The following is a 19,068-nucleotide window of genomic DNA, read 5'->3' as shown; positions in this document are numbered from 1 at the left end:
ACTGAAAAGGCCCTCTTGTTGCCACCTTCCAAGCCTCCTTTGCAGGCGGCGCTCGGAGGAAAGCCTCAGATGTTGATTGCTCTGTGGCAGGGGTGTTGAACATCAGTCCTCCTGGGCCAAATCCTGCCTGCCTGCCTGCAGTTCCAACCCCAGCTTCTGGGGTTGCCCAGATGGCCACGCCCCCTTTCCCCCCATTTCTAAATTTCCCCTCATTTCTAAAAGGTCAAAATGCCTCTGCTAAGGTTCCATTCCTGGCAGGAAGAGCTTGAAATTACGATATGCCAGCATGTATTTATTTATATTCCTGGCTCCACCTCTTTTGCCTTTTTTCTCTATTTTACGGATTTGTGTGGCCCCACCACCACCACCACTGGGATTCAGCCCCCGAGAGCACCTCCTAAACAGGCCCTCGGGCTGAAAGAGGTTCCCCCACCATATGGGGAGGCCTGCTTCTCTTATAGCTCAGCGGCAGAGCCCTGGCTTTGCGTGCAGAGGGTTGCCAGTTCGATCCCAGCATCTCCAGGTAGGGCTATGGGAAAAAACCCTGCCTGAAACCCTGGAGAGCCGCTGCTGCCAGTCAGTGTCGACAGTACTGGGCTAGATGAACCGAGGCTCTGACTCCATATAAGGCAGCTTCCTGTGCCCATGAGGAATACTCTGGAGCTTAGCAATGTGTGAGGAAGGAGGGCTCAGCCCTAGCCTGGAGAGCTTTGAAGTTGCAGTACTTTCTGCCTGCTTCCTTTTCTCCCCAGCAGTCGGAGCCCCAGAGTCGCGCTCCCCGCGCCGCATCGCTGTTCCAAAGCATGGCCTGGGGCGGCCTAGCACTGCCGGTAAGGAATTTCTGGGCTTTCTCCCACCAGAACCGCTTCCGTCAAGTTTACTTCTTGCCCGTGGAAGCTGGCTCAGTGTGCCTGGGAAGCTTGTAAACCTGAGGTGGGCCACATGTGACCCCCCCCCAGATGTTTTGGCCTACCACTCCCATTAGGGCTGGTGGGAGTTGTAGGCCAAAACACCTGCAGGGACATGTGGCCCACCCCTGCATAAGATCGCTGCTGCTGTTGTCATACACCACAGATAGCGTATATGTGGCCCACCCGTGTTGCAAAACAATGGCTTGTTTTAATGACATCACTATGGACTAGCAGCTTAAGCTTTTTGTACAAAACTGTTAGGTGACACTCAGCCTGTCTTCCTACCATCTCTTTTTTTGTTGTGATTCCTTGGTTTCCCATAGTCCTCCAACCTTCCGTGACTGTACCTACTTTTTCTACCAACAGCATACACACACACGTGCGTGCACACACACCCTCCTCCAGGCCCCGTGTCAATTCTCCAGCCGAACTAACCTCCCATTTTCTGCACAGAAGCTGTGCCTTTGGTCCACATTCCCTTGCAGATCCTTTCCCCCTTGAGCCATTAGTGTGCTATGACTGTTCCTTGACATCACAGCAGGTCAGCCAATGGAGTGACAGAGACCGCTGTGATGTTGAGCCTGCGGTGTGATTTCACTGAGTCATGTGTGTCGATCCAGGCCTAATCAGGCTCTCTCTGGGATTCCCATAATGGTTTAATACTCCAGGCTATAGATCCTCTGCGCTGTTTTCTCTTTTTGTCTGTAAAAACGCAGCTGAACGCTTCTAACGCACGTCTGCCTATGTCTTCAATCATTCCGTTTTGGCGGCCTCTAAGGAGGGGCAATGAATGGAACCTAGTCACCTCGTGGTTGGAAGACTGGGGAAGGGAAAGGACTGTAGCTCAGTGGTAGAGCCCCCGCTTTGCATGCAGAAGGTCCGACCCCTGGCCTCTCCAGTTAACTATTTCAAAAGTTAAAGGGAGCCGTGTTGGGCAAAACCCTTCCATGCTCAGGGGCCCCAGGTTGGCCTCTTTCCTCTTTCCACCTGTAAGCTGCTTTGGTAAGTTCCTCTTGGGATGCTGGCAGGTCAGGTTTATTGAGCTTGGCTGCTGTTTCCTTCTCTTTTTAAAAGCAGCAGACTATTTCTCAACTTCTCTCAACTGGGTTCATCAATAAATACGTCGGATTGGAAATGGGAGTTGATTTAATCCTCTTTACTTGCCTGGAGTTGGCTGCGCCCGTGGGTTGGACCGCTTGACTCGCTCGCCAACCTGGTTGGTTAAGGAGGTTCAAGGAAGCCCTGCAAATAGGCCTCTCCATCTATAAAACCTCCATATATAAAAGCCGCACGCTTGGATTCCCACGGATCCAGGTTACGAGCAGCTCAGTATTAATATTCCGTAAGAGTTCTAAATATGACGTGGCTGGTGGCATGAGAATGCGCTATGTAGAGTACGCAAACAAACAGGATTGGTAAAGACCATCAAGAGAAGAAAGTTACAATACCTGGATCATTTATCCGAGGTGAAAAATACACTATACTCCATCTTATTATATAAGGGAAAGTGGAAGGAAAAAGATCAGACTGAAAGGGAAAGACTGAAAGAACTGAGCATGTTTAGCCTTGAGAAGAGAAGACTGAGGGGAGATAGAATAGCGCTCTTCAAGGACCTGAAAGGTTGTCACAGAGAGGAAGGCCAGGATCTCTTCTTGGTCATCCCAGAGTGCAGGACACGGAATCATGGGCTCACGTTACAGGAAGCCAGATTCCGGCTGAACATCAGGAAAAAAGACCTGACTGTTGGAGCAACACGACAATGGAACCGATGACCTAGGGAGGTGGTGGGCTCTCCCACACTGGGACATTCAAGACAAGGCTGGGCAGCCACCTGCCAGGGATGCTTTGACTTGGATTCCTGCATTGAGCAGGGGGTTGGCCTTGTAGGCCCCTTCCAACCCTGCTATTCTATGATTCTATGATCAATAGGAAGAACATCATGGTTAAAGAATCTGAAGGAATGGTTCAGCTGTACCTCAATACAACTATGCATAGAAGCAGCGTCAGAAACAAAAACAGCTGTCATGATAGCTAACCTCCGGTAGGAGATGGCACTTTGAGAAGAAGGCGGCAGCCTACTTCCAAGGAACAGAGGCAAAGGCTGTCTTTCGGCCTGCCCTACCTCGCAGGGTTGGGGGTGCAGAACACACTGGTATGTCACACAGGGGCTTTTTTTCTCATTTAAGTTGGAGCCATAGAGCGCAGCCTTCCCCAAACTGGTGCCCTCTAGGTTTTTGGAACTACAATTCGCAGCATCCTTGGCTGTGCTGCTAGCCAGGGGATGCTGAAAATTATAGGCCCGACACATCTGGCAGGTAGGTAGGTAGGTAGGTAGGTAGCAGTACCCTAGTGGCAGGTAGGTAGGGAGAGGTAGTCCATGGAAGGCAGACAGTAGCAATCACAGTCTCTTCTCTTTCCTCCTCCTCCTCTTCCGCAGGGGTCTCGGGACTCATGGGAGCGCCGGGACAGCCCCCGGCCCCCAAGCCACAGGCCCTGGCCTCTCCCGGCTTCTTCGGAGGCCCCAGCCACACCACGCTGCCTCCTCCGGCTGCGGCACCGTCCAGCCTCAGCACCGTGAACATAGAAGAGCTGTCGGGTCTGGGCGTGGCCCCGCCGGTCCAGCCAGACGCGGAGGCCAGCATCGCCGACGCCATCCTGCACCTCCACTTCGAGGGGGGGGACACAGGGACCATGGAGCTCGGCGGGATCCTGGACGACATGCCCTACACGAGCCTGGAGGCCATCAACACGGCCGAGTTCCGGCAGCTCCTCACGGAAGGGGCCGGCCCGGCGGCCCCAGCAGCGCCCTCGGACGGCCAGGTGACCCTGCTCACCTACCCGGAGTCGATCACCCGCTTGGTCAGCCAACGGAGGGCTGAAGGGGAGCCGGCCGGAGGCGGGGAGGCCACCGGTGGTGGCGGCTTGACCAACAGCTTCATCAACGGTCTCTTGGGGGCCCTCCCTGGCGAGGACAGCTTTTCGTCCATGGTTGACTTGGACTTGAACTCATTTCTGAACCAGCTGAACTCATAAGCGGCGGGGGCGGGTTGGCTTGCGACCGCCGGCCGCTCTCCTCTGACCCCCGTCCCCCCGCCTTGCCTGGGCTCGCAACGTGCTCTCCGCTTGCTCCTGTTTCCTCGCTGGGTTTCGGGGACGGATGGACCAGCCTTCAAGGAGGAGGCGGGGAAGGGCAAGGGACGCTTTCCTTTGGACCAGAACGAGACATTTTACCATCGCCTCTCCAGCATGGCCCTGCTTCGGTGGATCGCCTCGCCTGAATTGGAACGGGGCACAAGGCCTCTTCGTAGGAGAGGTGGGAACTGGCAACTTGATGTTCACCGGGCATGGGCAACAGGTGGTCCATGGCCCGCCCGCACCACCTTTCTCATTTCCGCATGCTCCGTAACAGCTGCAATGTGCTCGAAAGGTCAAATGGAGTGTCTCGAGCTAAATTTGACCCTTTCAGTGCAGCGTGGTCACTACAGGGTGCTAAACGGGTCACTTTTCACCCTTTCTGACTGACGTCTTTTATCCTGCTGCGCTTCTGGACCCCTCCAAGTTGCCCACCCCTCATATAGACGGTTCTTACTGCCCCGCTGAAGTTGGTGGCTGTTCCGCTTCTACTGGAATAAAGAAACAAGGTATCGGGGTCTTGAAAACATATCTGTGGTTTTATTCCAAGAAACAGCCCTGTGTGTTTCGTCCCTGAACATGCGCCTTCTTCAGGGGTCAGTTTTAATATATATAGATGCCTGCAGAGATCTCTCAAAAATACAGGCTGCAGGATGGATCCTGTGACCGGAGAGTATATTTTCAGAGAGCTCTGTTTCTTCGAATAAAACTACCTATTTTTTTCAGCATCCTGAGACTTTGTCTCTTTATTCCACTGGATCATTTTGGAGGTTCTCCAGTTTTGTTTTCCCCTGTTCTTCTTCCATAACGTATGTGTGGTGATGTTCTCCAAAAATGTCTCTGGGTGTTGGGGATAATCACACCTTTCCCCTCCTCTGTTTTCTCAAGCCTGCCCCATTTTTCACCAAATGGTATCTAAGGTTGCCAATACTTCTTGTTTTTGCTAGTGGGGCTCTAGCGCCATTAAGGACCTTGTTGTTGTTGTTTTTAAAAAAACGCTTTCCAGAGAAGGTGGCCGTTTTAGTCTATAGCAGCAAAAACGTCAAAGCGTCCTGTGGAACCTCAAAGACTAACAAATTTCTTCCGGCATGAACTGTATCCGATGAAGCCCAACCAAAGCTTACACCGGAATAAATGTGTTCGTCTTTAAGGTGCCGCAGGATTCTTTGTTCATGTGAAAAAACAAACTCAGTGATGCAAGGCTCTCCTAATGTTTGCTTGCATCAACGTTCTTCAAGGTACTGTAGCTTTATCAGGATTGTGATTCTGTTTCAAGCTAGCTACCATTTTGGATCTGGAGTGCCTTAAAGCGTTGTGACAGCTCCTCTCTCGGACGAGTCGTCCCTGATCAAAGCTGTACAGCTTCTGTGCCCCAGCACAAGGGTTCTGTCCGACCCACTTTTAAACAGAGGCAGAATGGGTCTCTGTACTGGGCTGTTGGAGTGAAAGTTGGGGCGGGCCGATATGGGGTGGCGTGAGTGCAGTGAGGTGCAAGCAGGACTCCTGTTCCTCACACTTCTGAAAAGGAGAGCTCAGCAACTCAGCCAGCCTTGTGAAATGTGTGTGGCAGGGATGTGTGGAGACAGGAGCCACGCCTCCCACTGTTTCTGCTGACTCGGGTCTGCTGCTCTGCTTGCTCTAGGAAGAGGCAGAAAACGGCAAGAGGTCACACAAAACCCGGGCAGCCTTCTCCTTCCCTCTTCGAAGCCGACGCTCCAGAGGCTGGCTCAAGATGAAGACCCCCTTTGGGAGTTACTGAAGGGGTTTGGGGGCAGCGGGTGGCTTCCCTGTAGACCAGCCTTCTCTCCAGCTGTTTTGGCCTTCAACTCCCATCAGCCCCAGATAGCGTACAGGAATGCTGGGAGTTGTTGCTCCAAACGGTCGGGAGGGCAGCACCCTGTCGAGCAGGGTTGTAGTAGACCTAATTCCGCCCTAGTGCCTGTTTCTTCCGTTGGCTTGGACGAGAGCCCCGTCGGAGGGAGGGTGGTCGAGGCATCCCCGTGTTCCATCGGCTAGATTCTCCCCGTGGGCCAGCCCTCAAAAAAAGCCCGTTTGAAGGACGAAGGAGATGGAGACGGGATGCTGAGGGAGGAAGACAGCCTCCCTGCCCCAATGGCAAAAATGTTTGGAGCCCAAGACCTAAACCTTTGTACCCAGGTAACCTCTGAAAAAGGCCCAGGGACCCAACACCTGGTCTGCGTCTGGTGGGGTCTGGTGGAAAAGTGCCTTCCAGGCCCTCAGTCCGGCAGGGTGCAGAGGTGGGGAGGGGGGTGTCTCGTCTGTCCGTTCCCTCCAAGAGTTCCTTCCGTGCCTTGGTTCTTTTTTATACTATTTGCTGCATTTTTTAAAAAGGGGGGTGAATGTGTAAAGATACTTACCCACTTAAGTGCTGTTACTATTATAACTGCATTCTCCCTTTTCCTATAGCAGGTTCCTAATAAACTGAAGCCTCAGCTTTACAACCTTCTTATTGGGACGTTTCAGATTCTGTAGGGCTTCCATAGGGGAGAGGTGTCCTTAAGCAAGGGGGCAGTCTCAGGCCTTTGAACCAATCCCAACCTTGCCCTCTTGGGCTCCCCGGAGGACCCCACCTCCCTTCCCCAGCTTTTTGTGCAGTTTTCCAATCCAGACAGCTGAAATGCCTCTCTTAGGGTCTATCTAGTCCAGCATTTTGTTTATACAGTGGCTGGCCAGCTGCCTGTGGGAAATCCCAAGCAGGACAGGAGTGCAACAGAACCCTCTTGCCCATGTTCCCCAGCAACTGGTGTACAGAAGCATATTGGCTCTGATCCTGGAGGCAGCACACAGTCATGAGGGCTAGTAGCCTTTGATAGCGGCCACCTCCTCTGAATGTGTCCAATCCCTTTTGAAAGCCATCCAAAGTGGTGGCCATCACTTGTGGAAGAGAATTCCATCGTTTTATTAACTGAATCTGAATTCTTCACCTGGAGGAGAGGACTTGGCACACTGTGTGACTACCGAGTGCCCAGTGGGCATGTTGGTACAAGCGCTGGCACATAGCAGCAAGGACCAAAGCTCTTCTGTCTTCTTCAAAGGCAAGCCAAGAATGAACAGAACATTGCAGAAAGGCTCAGCAACATGGAACGCTCTAGGTGTTGTGGACGACGGCACCCATCATCTTTAACCATTGGCCATGCTGACCAGGGTGGGCGGAAGTCGTAGTCCAAAACATCTAGCGGACACGAAGTTGCTTAGCCCTGAAATCGAGGGTTTTAAAATCAGAAGGGACCTTTGAGGTCAGCTAATCCAAACCTTTGCTCCACGCAGGGTCTAGAATGCCAGATGCAACAGCAGGGGTGCAGAACCTCGGGGGGAAAGGCCTCTGTGGTTCCTCTGGCCCCATCACCTTTCCTCCAACCACCATTCGGTGATCTCCCGGGCTTTGTGCTGTTCTGCATCCCTGACAGGTGGCCGTCTAGCCGCCGCTTAAATACCCGCAGGGAAGGAACGCCCACCCTTCCTGCAGCAGTCTGTTCTACTATCAAACGTCTCTTACGGTTAGGAAGTTTCTCCTACCCGTTTAGCTGAAATCTTCTTCCCTGTATCTTCCATCAGTTGGTTCTAGCCCTGCCCTGCGGAGCGACAGAGAATAAGTCTGCTCCATCACTGCATTTCAGCCCTTGGGATATTTGCAGTCCGCTGTCATGCCTCCGCTTCATCTTGAGGCTAAACAGACCTGGCTTTTTCAACCATTCTTGACAGGACCTCTGTTTCCAGACCCTTCTCCATCCCGGTCACCTTCCTCCGAAGGTGCTGTAGTTTGTCAATATCCTTAAAATGCAGCGCCCAGAACCAGTCACAACTCCAGATGCAGCCTCACCAGCACAGAATAGAGGAGAATGATTATTCTCAGGATCTGGACACCAGGCTGTGGTTTATGCAGCCTAAGATTGCATTTGCTTTGTTCTGAAATGTCGTCTGTTTCTCCTTTGGCCTCTCACCACCCTGCCCTAAAACAGCTGTGTTAGTAGCTCAGTTGTATGCCCTGTATACATTTCTCTTCCTACAATTTTTTCTGCTATTCTTACTAGATTGCATAGCTTGGCTTACGAGGTGGAGGGCTGTACTAACCTCCAGCCCCTTGGAAGTCTTGGTAGTCAATTGTTTGGCTAGAGGTGGCTGCATCCGTTTTCCAGCTGATCTTTGCAGTCATATAGGAATTGGTAGCTTTTCGTGTTTCTTTTAACTGGAAGCAGAGCACACCTCAAACCCATCTGTATCTTTTTGTTCCTGCACTCCCACGGAACTGTGGCAAAATGCCAGGCCCGCCTGTACCTACCTTTTCTCCCAAACGTTGAAAATAGCAATCCGCACATGCTCAATTTGAATTGAGCAGTACTGTATTATCTGCAAATTGCACTGGGGGGCAGGGGGGGGGGGCACTGAAGCAGAGAGAGGAGGCTATCTGTTGAATTTATAGCAGAGGTGAGAATCAAAGAGAAGACTTGATTCACAGTTCAGTCTCTTAACCACCTTCAGTTCAGTCTGCCTGTGGCAGTGAACTGTGATGGCAAAGAACTCTCTGTTCAAGAGAACCTTTGGCATGTAAAGGAGAAATCGGTGCAGTCTCCTTCACACGCTGTGTGTTACATGGGCTCCTGAAACAGCGGGGGATTATTTTACATTTTCACTCTGATTGTAAGAAGCTTGACAGAAACTCCAGGAAGTAACAGCCATCGATTAGAGATGCAATTTCAAATGCGTTGCGAGTGGCACAGGCTAAAGGCCAAATCTAAGATGGGTGTGTGCGTGGATGTACACATAGTTCCTGTATGCAGGAACAAAACCAGCCCCAGGAAAACCCATAGAATTCCTTTATGGCATACATGGCTCTCTAAGTAGTCGGTAGCACAAGAAAGAGTTGAACTTTGAGCTAGGATTTTCAAGCCTCTAAGGTCCTAGCCTCAACCCTCCCACTCTGTTAAGGATGAGCATGCCCAAAAAAGTGCAAGGCACTTTAGAAATTCAAAGTGCTCTCTAAAGAAGTAACTGATTTTATACCACTTTCTCTTTTAGCCTGCTTTCTCCTTCTTCTCTTTTCTCCCCCACCCCAGCAATAAGCACTCAGCCAGAGGAGGAAATTACTTTATTTTCAACCTATTTACAAGTGAATGCATCTGAGTCATATTTTCCACAACCTCTAAAGGACAGAAATGTTAAGAGATCTTCCCTTTGAGCAAAGGTGTGGGATCTATACTCCATTGAGGCTGCAGTGATGATTAGGACCCAATCAGTAGGAACAATTAAGTCACAACTGCACACATACTTCAAGAGTGTCTATATTTTGCCCCTCTGCCAAAGCCAAGCACCCCGCCACAGCATTAGAGAGGTTTCTAAGAAAAAGTCCTTAGACTCTCCACAAAGTTGGAAGCTGTAAAAATCGCTTTTCCAACTGTTAGTGATCTGTTCCAATATCTCCCCACAAAGGACAGAAGTAGGTAAAAACTGTTAGACCAGCTTAGATTGCAAGGAGAGCATCCAAGCGTTTGCATTTCTCGGAACACTGCCAGAGACTGGTGAACGATTACTCTGCAAGATGAACGGGTCTGTGTTGCTAAAAAGCTTGTGTACTCTCACCCCATCAAAGGCTGCTCATTTAAGAGCTCATTTTACTCAACCACGCCTTTCTTTTTGGACCACAACAGCAATTCCCCCTGACCCACCATTAAAAAAAAAAAAAACAGTGCTTCTGTAGCTGTAAAGGATTTAATACCAAAATAACAGCAAGAGGAGGGAGTCACTCATCCCTGCAGGCATTATGGTGGTGTGTGCACAGGCAACAGAGGAAAAAGTGTGTGGAGATGAACTCCTATTGAGAGGTTCTCAGAAACGTAACGAGGGCAGCATGTGCTGGTTAGAAGTTTAAAGAGAAATTCAGACATTCATCAATGTGGCATCATAAAGATGGGCTTTTCAGCGCAGCAGCCAACAAGAGCTACCACCCCCCCCCCCCCGCCGGCATCAGAATAGGAAAATCCTGTCCCCAAAAGCTCCTTTCCTGGCAGCCTGCGGTTGGCAGCAGTCCCCTCCCAGCAGCTGCTTAGGAAGTCATGTGGTCTCTAGGGGAAAAAAAGGAGGCGAGCGAGCGTTACATGTCTGGACTTGGCAGTTCCCAGCACTAGCACCATTTCCCCAGGAGTGCACCCCTCCGGAGGAGGCGAGTTAAGTCACTTCTGTGTTCGTCACTTTGTTGATGATGCGGGAGCGGCGGGGAATGCACTCCAGGTCAAACTTGCTTTCGTAGATGGTGGGACAGAGGTGCCAGCGGTTGTCTCGGTAGATGCCCAGGTAGGTGTAAACATCGGGTTTGTAGGACAACAGGCACTTGATGCCCGTGGCGCGGATGACGGCGTCCGCCCCCAGCACCTGCTCCTCGTTGGTGAAGTCGTCCGTGTAGACGCAGATGACCTGCTTGCGCTCCGAGTCGGGACAGCAGGGGCTGACCTTTGCCACGCCGATGCGCCCGTCCAGCACGGCCCGGGCGATGCCGCCCCAGGCGTGGTCCACCTTGAAGCCGCTGTCCAGGTGCATCAGCCACTTCCCCGTCAGCACCCGCCGGTTCAGGGCCAGCTCCCTGACGGTGTCGAAAGTGACGTGGCGCCCGCTGAGCTGGAGCCGCTCCCAGTCGTCCTGCAGCCCCAACACATCTCCGCCCTCAGGACAGAAGCCGGGCCCGTAGACCACAATCCAGCCCACCGGCTCCGCGTTGCGCTCGGGATCTCCAAACCGGGACACCCGGGACGGCTGGTAGGTCTGCAGCCACTCCCCAAACTCGGCCCGAGGAGTCTTCCGGGCGTCAAAGACCACCCAGGGGTCCATGTCTGCCGCCATGGACTCCGCAGCCAGGTGCTCCGCCCCAAAGGCCCCATCCTTCCCTGCCTCCTCGCCATGCTGGTTGAACATAGCTCTGCAAGGCACCCAACAGAGGGAGAGGTCAGTGCAGGATAAAATCTACCCAGAGTGTGTGTTTTTTAAAATTTATTTATTAGATTTATTAGCCGCCCATCCGGCCAGGTATCCAGCAACTCTAGGCGGCCTACAATACAAATACAACAAATTTACATAATCGACTGAACAAAACGATATTGCTCTAAAAAAAAAAACCCACCCCAAATGCCTACCTGAACAGCCAGGTTTTCAAAGCCCAGCAGCAGCTCATCAAAGAGGGGGCATGGTAGAGGACACTAGGGAGGGAATTCCACAGACTGGGGGCCGCTACAAATAAGGCCTTCTCCGTAGTCCTTACCAGCTGGGGGCCACCACAAAAAAGGCCCTCTCCCTAGTCCTTACCAGCCTAGCTGTCTGGCTGATGGGACAGACAGAAGGCCTTCCAAGGCCGATAGCGCAGACAAAGGGAGCCAGTTCCTGGCTGGTCTATAACATTCAATGTTTGTGAACCGCCCAGAGAGCTTCGGCCATTGGGTGGCATAGAAATGAAATGAATAAACACCCCAACCTACAGTGTTCTAAACCCAACCTTCTCCTTCCAGAAGCTTTGGACTACAACTCCCAGCACTGGAACATCAGAAGAGCCCTGCTGGGTCAGACCAAGGGTCCATCCAGTCCAGCATTCTGTTGCCACAGTGGCCAACCAGCTGCCCACGGGAAACCCACATGCGGGTCAGGAGTGCAACAGCACCCACCTGCCCATATTCCCCAGCAACTGGCATACCTAGGCTCACTGCCTCTGGTACTGGAGGTAGCACATAGCCATCAGGACTAGTAGCCATTGAGAGCCTTTTCCTCCAGGAATTTGCCCAACCCCCTTTTAAAGCCATCCAAATTGAGGGCCATCGCTACATCCTGTGGTAGCAAATTCCATAGTTCAACTCTGTGCTGTGTGAAGATGTCCTTCCATTGATCTGTCCTGAATCTCCCACCAATCAGCTTTTAAGGATGACTCCGTTGGGTTCTAGTATTTTGAGAGAGGGAGAAAAAGCCCTCCCTATCCAGATTCTCCACCATGCATGATTTTGTATACCTCTATCATGTCTCCCCTGGCCCTCCTTTTTTCCATGGTAAACAATCCCAGCTGTTGTAACCTTCTCTCATAGGGGAGATGCTCCAGCCCCTTGATCTTTTTAGTTGCCTTTTTCTGCATTTTTTCCACTCTACAATATATTTTTTTAGGTGTGGTGACCAGAACCGTACACAGTATTCCACCTGTGGTTGCACCATAGATGTTACCTAAGAGCTGTATGATATTGGCAGTTTTATTCTCAATTCTTTTTCTAATTATGCCTAACATGGAGTTCGCCTTTTTTACAGCGGCTGCATGCTGGGCTGACACCTTCATTGAGCTGTCCACCACAACTCCAAGATCTAGCTCAGATCCCATTACTGAACACTGGCCATGCTGGCTAGAGGCTGTTGGGAGGCAAAGTCCGAAAAATCTGGAGGATGCCAGCTTGGAGAAGGCTGATCTAAAGCAACTCTTAGCTCCTCCCTGCTCACAACCAGTGAGACAAGTTTCACACAGTCCCATTTTAGAGACTGGGGAATGAAGGCCAAGATGGTCGCCTAACCCATCCAGGGCTGAGATTAATCTGATTAATCTGTCACCCAGTTTGGAATTTCAAGGCCGGAATTCCAGGAAAGAACTGTGATCCAACCCCATTTTTTCAGTTACTCAAAATTGCCAGGCAGTGTGGGGCAGAGGACAGAGAGTTGCAGAGTTGCCCCAAGCCATTTTCCTGCCTGGAGCGAAGAACAAGAGGGCGCCCCCTCCCATTTCATGTACGAAAGCCAACTGGACTGGCAGTTGAATCTTACTTTGATACAGGGATGGGACAGTGCCTACTGCACTGGAAGGCAGCAGGGTAGTTTAAGGGGCACAGGGGAGGACCCATAGCTCACAGCCCTATCCTCCAGCACCTTGTTATTGCCTCCGGGCATCTGCTACCTTTAGCAACTACCTTATTCTGCCTAATAGTAGGGCTGGCCCTGGATTTTAGACCTGGCTCCAAACACCCACTTGACCATTAACGCTCACTGTGTAGTCTTCTGCAGCACATTACTACCTCTCTGCTTAATCTACCTCAAGAGCTGTTGTGACGATACAGAGAAGGAAACACACAGCCTACACTATGAGATGGGGTAAGAAAGACAGGGATACAGATCTAACAGCTAAATAGTTCCTTCCATACTACCCCACATATACATGTACACTTCCAAGTGCTGCACTTAGTTTACGAAACAAAAAAACAAACCTCAGATCCCGAAAGAAAGAAATTTATAACCATTTAAGCAAATAAATGGGTTTTTTTTTTAAAAAATGTTCAACTATAGTGCTTAAAGTGGTGGGGATGTGTTGTAGAAAGAAATCTCCCATTTAAATGAAATTAGATATGCACATTAATACCCAATGCAGAACATCTAGGTTTAAAAGGGGATTGCACATATTTATGGAGGACAAGGCTATAGACAGCTACTAGTCCCTATGGCTATATGCCACCTCCAGGCAGGATGCCTCTGTATACCAGTTGCTGGGGAACATGAGTGGGAGGGTGCTGTCGCGCTCATGTCCTCTGTGTGGGCTTCCCACATGCATCTAGTTGGCCACTGTGTGAACAAAATGCGAACAGGACTCTCAATCCAGCATGGCTCTTATGTTAACATTTTAGAAATGGAGTACTACAGATGGAGAAGCTCTATACAGTCAGTAAAAACAAGACCTGGAGCTGACTGTGGCTCAGATCATGAGCTTCTTATTGCAAAATTTCAGCTTAAATTGAAGAACGTAGGGAAAACCACTAAACCATTCAGGTATGGCCTAAATCATATCCCTTATGAATATACAGTAGAGGTGATGAATAGATTTAAGGGATTAGACCTGATAGACAGAGTGCCTGAGGAACTATGGATGGAGGTCCGTAACATTGTTCAGGAGGCAGCAACTCAATCCATCCCAAAGAAAAAGAAATGCAAGAAAGCAAAGTGGCTGTCTGATGAGGCATTACAAGTAGCTGAGGAAAGAAGGGGAAGAAATGGAAGCAGTGACAGATTTTACTTTCTTGGGCTCCAAGATCACCGCAGACGGTGACTGTAGCCATGAAATTAAAAGACGCTCGCTCCTTGGGAGGAAAGCTATGGCACGCCTAGACAGCATAGTAAGAAGAAGAGACATCACCTTGCCGACAAAGGTCCGTATAATCAAAGCTATGGTTTTCCCAGTAGTAATGTATGGCTGTGAGAGCTGGACTATAAGGAAGGCTGAGCGCCGAAGAATTGATGCTTTCGAACTGTGGTGCTGGAGAAGACTCTCATGAGTCCCCTGGGCTGCAAGGAGGTCAAATCAGTCAATCCTAAAGGAAATCAGCCCTGAGTGCTCATTGGAAGGACAGATGCTGAAGCTGAAATATTTTGGCCACCTAATGCGAAGAGAAAACTCCCTGGAAAAGACCCTGATGCTGGGAAAGACTGAAGGCAACAGGAGAAGGGGACGGCAGAGGATGAGATGGCTAGGTAGCATCACGGTTGCAATGAATATGGACTTCAGCACGCTCCAGGAGAGCGCAGGACAGGAAGGCCTGGCGTGCTGTGGTCCACGGGGCCACGAAGAGTCGGGCACGACTTAACGACTGAACAACATCTACAGAAATTAACCATGTGCAAATTACAGTTACCAGGTCAACTTTTTTTTTTTTTTAACTCCTCTCTTTTAACAGGCAAGCGACAACAGGGCAGCTTGAACCAGCGTGAGTTTGGGTCATATACTGCGAAATGAGAAATGACAGATAGCTTGGAGGGGGGGTGTTGCTCTCAAGAACACCCCCTTCAGCAGCTTAGGAAACGGCCAACTTTACCTGGGAGTTGGTGCACTAAAAAGAAGTGTGTGTGCTAAGACTCAGGATGTCCCTAGTTCAAATTTCCCCTTAGGCCAGGGGGCTTTCGACTTGTGGCCCTCCAAATGTTTTGGCCTACAACTCCCATCAACTCTCAGCATTGGCTATGCTGCCTGAGGCTGATGGGAGCTGTAGGTCAAAACATCTGGAGGGCAAAGCAAGCCCACCTCTCAGCTCCACGCCCCCAGCCCATCTGCAATATAGGGATAAAAATACTTAATTTTATTGGCCTACCTTGCAGGGTTGTTGTAAGATAATGCAGGTGAAGCCTTTTGAACCACCCTACAGCACTACGTAAAAGTCACTTAAGTTTTAGGATGGCGGTGATCTGCAGACGCTGGAATAAATTTGCATATGCAAATGAGAGCCACCCCTATTCTCCTCTCCCTACCATTAGAGAGGAGCTGAACAGCGTGGGAGTGGATCCTCTCCTCGCCCCTTCAGGGGCCCGATCCGGCCCCAGCTTCCCCGGTCGCAGCTCCGCCTCCCGTTACCTTACCAACGACCTGCGGCCGGCGGCAGGTCGCGAGCGCACCCCGGAAGTGATCGGGGGAACAAGTTGAAGGTGGCGCCGGAAGTCACGAGGAACCGGAAGTGAGGCAGGAAATCAATATTTATTTTTAACCGCCTTCTTTTTTCTTTTCTTTTCCGTTTTTCCCAATGTTGGACAATTACCCACTCCACCCACCCAAGTATTAAAAAAAAGAAGAAGAAGAAAAAAAAAAGACGCACCACATCAACTTCCGATCAGAAATGGAAAGCGGCCATTTTGGCCGTGATTATGAGCGCGTGGGCTCGTGGCGCTCTAGGAGGCGACAACTCTATGGAGAAACAGGCGCGCCCAACTCTGCTTCGCGTTGGAAGAGCGGGGGGCACTTCCGCTTCAGTCCAGAAGTGACGTAAAGGGCGTTGTCAATGCCAACGTCGCTAAGGGTTTTTTTCCGGGAGGGTGAACGTCCGGCCGGTCTAGGCTCAGGCACCTCTATGATGAAGGCTCTTTGTAAAGCGGTTTATTTGTAGGCCGGAAGTGCCGTTCTGGGCGGCCCTAAGATTTCACCCTTTAAGTGCCGCAGCCAAGCATAACATCTCTCTCGCATACCTGCAATATGAGGGATATATAATGTAGGCGCCAGGCGAACCTCGCCAGGGAGCTCATTCCACAGCTGGGGTGCCACAGCAGGAAAGGCCCTCCTCCTAGTAGCCACCCGCCTCAGTTCCTTTGGCAGGGGCTCATGGATAAGGACCGCTGAGGACTACTCTCAGCCACACACATTCTATTAATATTGTTAGCAATATATTTATATTTATAAATTTAAATATAATTTAAATATATTTATATTTATATATTTATATAACACTTCTTGTTGAACAAATCCCAGAGGTTTGCACCCATACACACATGTAAAAGAAGGATAATATTGTGCTACGTGGCATAGCTATTGTGAGCTACTCTTTCAGGCACGGTGGGATAGGGGAACAACACAGAATTACGTTGCCAGGTTCCCGAAGTCACTTCCAAGGCCCAACCTTTGCTCAAAGCTAAGCCTTGGTGCTGCGGGTCGGAACTCTGCACATGGTTCAGAGGCACTCTGTTCATGAACCATATATCCCAAGAAGACCGAATGTTTTGGCAGGCTCAAAAGAGGGAATGTTGCAAAGGATATGGCTCAAAGGTCCTCTTTCTTTTATTGTTCCGCCAGGGCTGAGCCTTGACACTGAAAGCAGGTTGAGGAGCCTGAGCCGGTGAAATCCCAGATTCAAATTTCACCCCAGCCATCAACATTCCCTAGGAGGGCTGTGATTGCGCCTGTGGGGTAAGGCATGTGACAACTCACCCTGGTGCAGAGTCGAAACCGAGGGGTTTCAATAGCAATCCCAGGCGCACCCTTACCTAGGAATAAGTCCCGTTGAACTCCGTGGGGCTTACTATACTTCTGAGTCGACAGGTAAAGAATTGGGCTGTTCGATCAGGCACCCAGCTCTTCAAAGATTCCAAAGCACTATATAAATGCTGAGTATAGCCACTGAGAGGCCGAACTGGCCACGCTGGCTGGGAATTATGGGAGTTGTCGTCCAACACATCTGCAGGGGACCAGGTTGGGAAAAGCTGTTCTAAATTATGGTAGTTGTTGATCTTAGGGACTGGGGGAATAGCCGCTCCAGAACAATCCTGAGTGATGGAGGAGATAGAAGCAGACGCAATTTAATGGTATTATTATCATTATCACATCGTTACCATTTTCATTATTTTGTAAGCTGCTTTGGGGGAACCTTCTGAATCAAACGGCAAGGTAGACATAATAAGAACAATAAATAAATTCTTCAGGCAAGCCTTTTCTAGCTAAGGTTGCAATCCGATGCACCTTTGCCTGGGAGTAAGCCCCACTGAACTCAACAGCACTTCCTTCCGAGTAGACAGTTATCGGCATCCGGCTCAGCCTCGGAGATGTTGTTTTCAGGCCAGCTTTCTCGTGTTAAATGGGACCCTGTTAGAAAGGTGTTGTTTGTTGTTGTTTTATTGTTACAGGTGACATTTGATGGGTACTTTATTCTCATTCTTCTATCTCACTGTAAACAGCATTGAGGACAATGGTTGGACAGCAGGCTGCGCCTTTGCCAAACAGTGCAAAATCCTAGTGTCTACTCAGAAGCAAGCCCCATTGAGAGTTCAATGGGACTTCCACCCAGTGGGTATTACTAGCATGGCTTATTATGTAAATAAATTTGAGCAGATGGTTGTGGGCAACACTTTGCACATGGCTCAAAGGCACTGTCTTCTCTCCTCCTCCTCCCTCTCTGCCCTTCTGCTGTGATCTAGTTTGTTGCTGATTAAAAAAAGAAAAGAAAAAAAAGATAGCTGTAACAGTCCATGATGAAAAACAAAAAACCCCAAACCTACAGTCGGGGAAGACTTTTATAAGGACCAACCAAAATTCCGCAAAAATGTGCAAGGTTTCGAGTTCTCCAGAGCTCTTCATCAGGCTAGCCTGGCCTTCCATAACTTGGTGCCCTATAGATACCATTGGACTACAATTCCCATATTTTCCAGCCAGCATGGCTGGGCTAGCCTTCCCCAAGCAGGGGGCCCTCCAGGTGGGGTTGGACTACAACTCCCAGCATCCCCAAGCAGGCGCCCTCCAGGTGGCATTGGACTGTTGTTGTTCAGTCGTTCAGTCGTGTCCGACTCTTCGTGACCCCATGGACCATAGCACGCCGGGCCTTCCTGTCCTGCGCACTCTCCCGGAGCATGCTCAAGTTCATATTCATTGCATCGGTGATGCTATCTAGCCATCTCATCCTCTGCCGTCCCCTTCTCCTTTTGCCTTCAGTCTTTCCCAGCATCAGGGTCTTTTCCAGAGAGTTTTCTCTTCGCATTAGGTGGCCAAAATATTTGAGCTTCAGCTTCAGGATCTGTCCTTCCAATGAGCACTCAGGGTTGATTTCCTTTAGGATTGACTGATTTGACCTCCTTGCAGTCCAGGGGACTCATAAGAGTCTTCTCCAGCACCACAGTTCGAAGGCATCAGTTCTTGGGCGCTCAGCCTTCCTTATAGTCCAGCTCTCACAGCCATACGTTGCTACTGGGAAAACCATAGCTTTGATTATACAGACCTTTGTCGGCAAGGTGATGTCTCTGCTTCTTACTATGCTGTCTAGGTTGGCCATAGCTTTCCTCCCAAGGAGCAAGCGTCTTTTAATTTCTTGGCTACAGTCACCGTCTGCGGTGATCTTGGAGCCCAAGAAAGTAAAATCTGTCACTGCTTCCATTTCTTCCCCTTCTATATGCCAGGAAGTGATGGGGCCAGATGCCATGATCTTCGTTTTTGTAATGTTGAGTTTCAAACCAGCTTTTGCACTCTCCTCTTTCACCCTCAACAAGAGGCTCTTGAGATCCTCTTCGCTTTCTGCCATTAGGGTGGTATCGTCTGCATATCGGAGGTTGTTGATAATTCTCCCAGCAATCTTAATTCCGACCTCTGATTCATCCAACCCGGCGTTTCTCATGATGTACTCTGCATATAAGTTAAATAAGCAGGGTGACAATATGCAGCCTTGTCGTACTCCTTTCCCAATTTTGAACCACTCGGTTGTTCCATGTCTGGTTCTGACTGTTGCTTCTTGACCCTCGTACAGGTTTCTCAGGAGACAGGTAAGGTGGT

General features: G+C 50.2%; 2 protein-coding genes across 9 annotated transcripts in view; one reads left to right on the top strand and one right to left on the bottom strand.

Annotated features, from left to right (window-relative positions):
* Positions 1 to 11,179, top strand: part of RELA (RELA proto-oncogene, NF-kB subunit) — a 47,094-nt gene extending 35,915 nt beyond the window's left edge. For 5 of the 7 annotated variants that reach the window (XM_084824589.1, XM_084824585.1, XM_084824588.1 and 2 more), the window contains 2 exons: positions 753 to 830; positions 3,349 to 11,179. In XM_084824589.1, coding sequence (XP_084680715.1) covers positions 753 to 830; positions 3,349 to 3,944 — 674 coding nt within the window. In that variant the 3' untranslated portion in view covers positions 3,945 to 11,179. The remainder of the gene's footprint in view (positions 1 to 752; positions 831 to 3,348) is intronic. The other 2 variants (XM_084824591.1, XM_084824586.1) reach the window with 1 other exon arrangement.
* Positions 4,422 to 15,456, bottom strand: C17H11orf68 (chromosome 17 C11orf68 homolog). Of its 2 annotated transcripts, XM_084824594.1 has the most exons (3): positions 15,403 to 15,456; positions 15,143 to 15,245; positions 4,422 to 10,971 (listed from the first exon to the last, which is right to left on the bottom strand). In XM_084824594.1, the coding sequence occupies exon 3, from the start codon at positions 10,965 to 10,967 to the stop codon at positions 10,227 to 10,229; it is 741 nt and encodes a 246-aa protein (XP_084680720.1). In that variant the 5' UTR covers positions 10,968 to 10,971; positions 15,143 to 15,245; positions 15,403 to 15,456; the 3' UTR covers positions 4,422 to 10,226. The 2 variants fall into 2 exon arrangements, with proteins under 2 accessions (XP_084680720.1, XP_084680719.1); XM_084824593.1 differs by lacking the exon at positions 15,143 to 15,245 and having other exon boundaries at positions 15,300 to 15,456.
* Positions 15,457 to 19,068: the final 3,612 nt, after the last annotated feature.

Source organism: Heloderma suspectum, chromosome 17, assembly GCF_057233095.1.
Source record: "Heloderma suspectum isolate Gila_16-S chromosome 17, 16-S_ref, whole genome shotgun sequence".
Taxonomy (NCBI): Eukaryota; Metazoa; Chordata; class Lepidosauria; order Squamata; family Helodermatidae; genus Heloderma; species Heloderma suspectum.
Note: the sequence above shows the minus strand (reverse complement) of the source record. Positions and strands in the feature narration are given on the sequence as shown.

Excerpts from the sequence above, each read along its gene's own strand:
- C17H11orf68 (XM_084824593.1), bottom strand. The coding sequence starts at position 10,967 with ATGTTCAACCAGCATGGCGAGGAGGCAGGGAAGGATGGGGCCTTTGGG.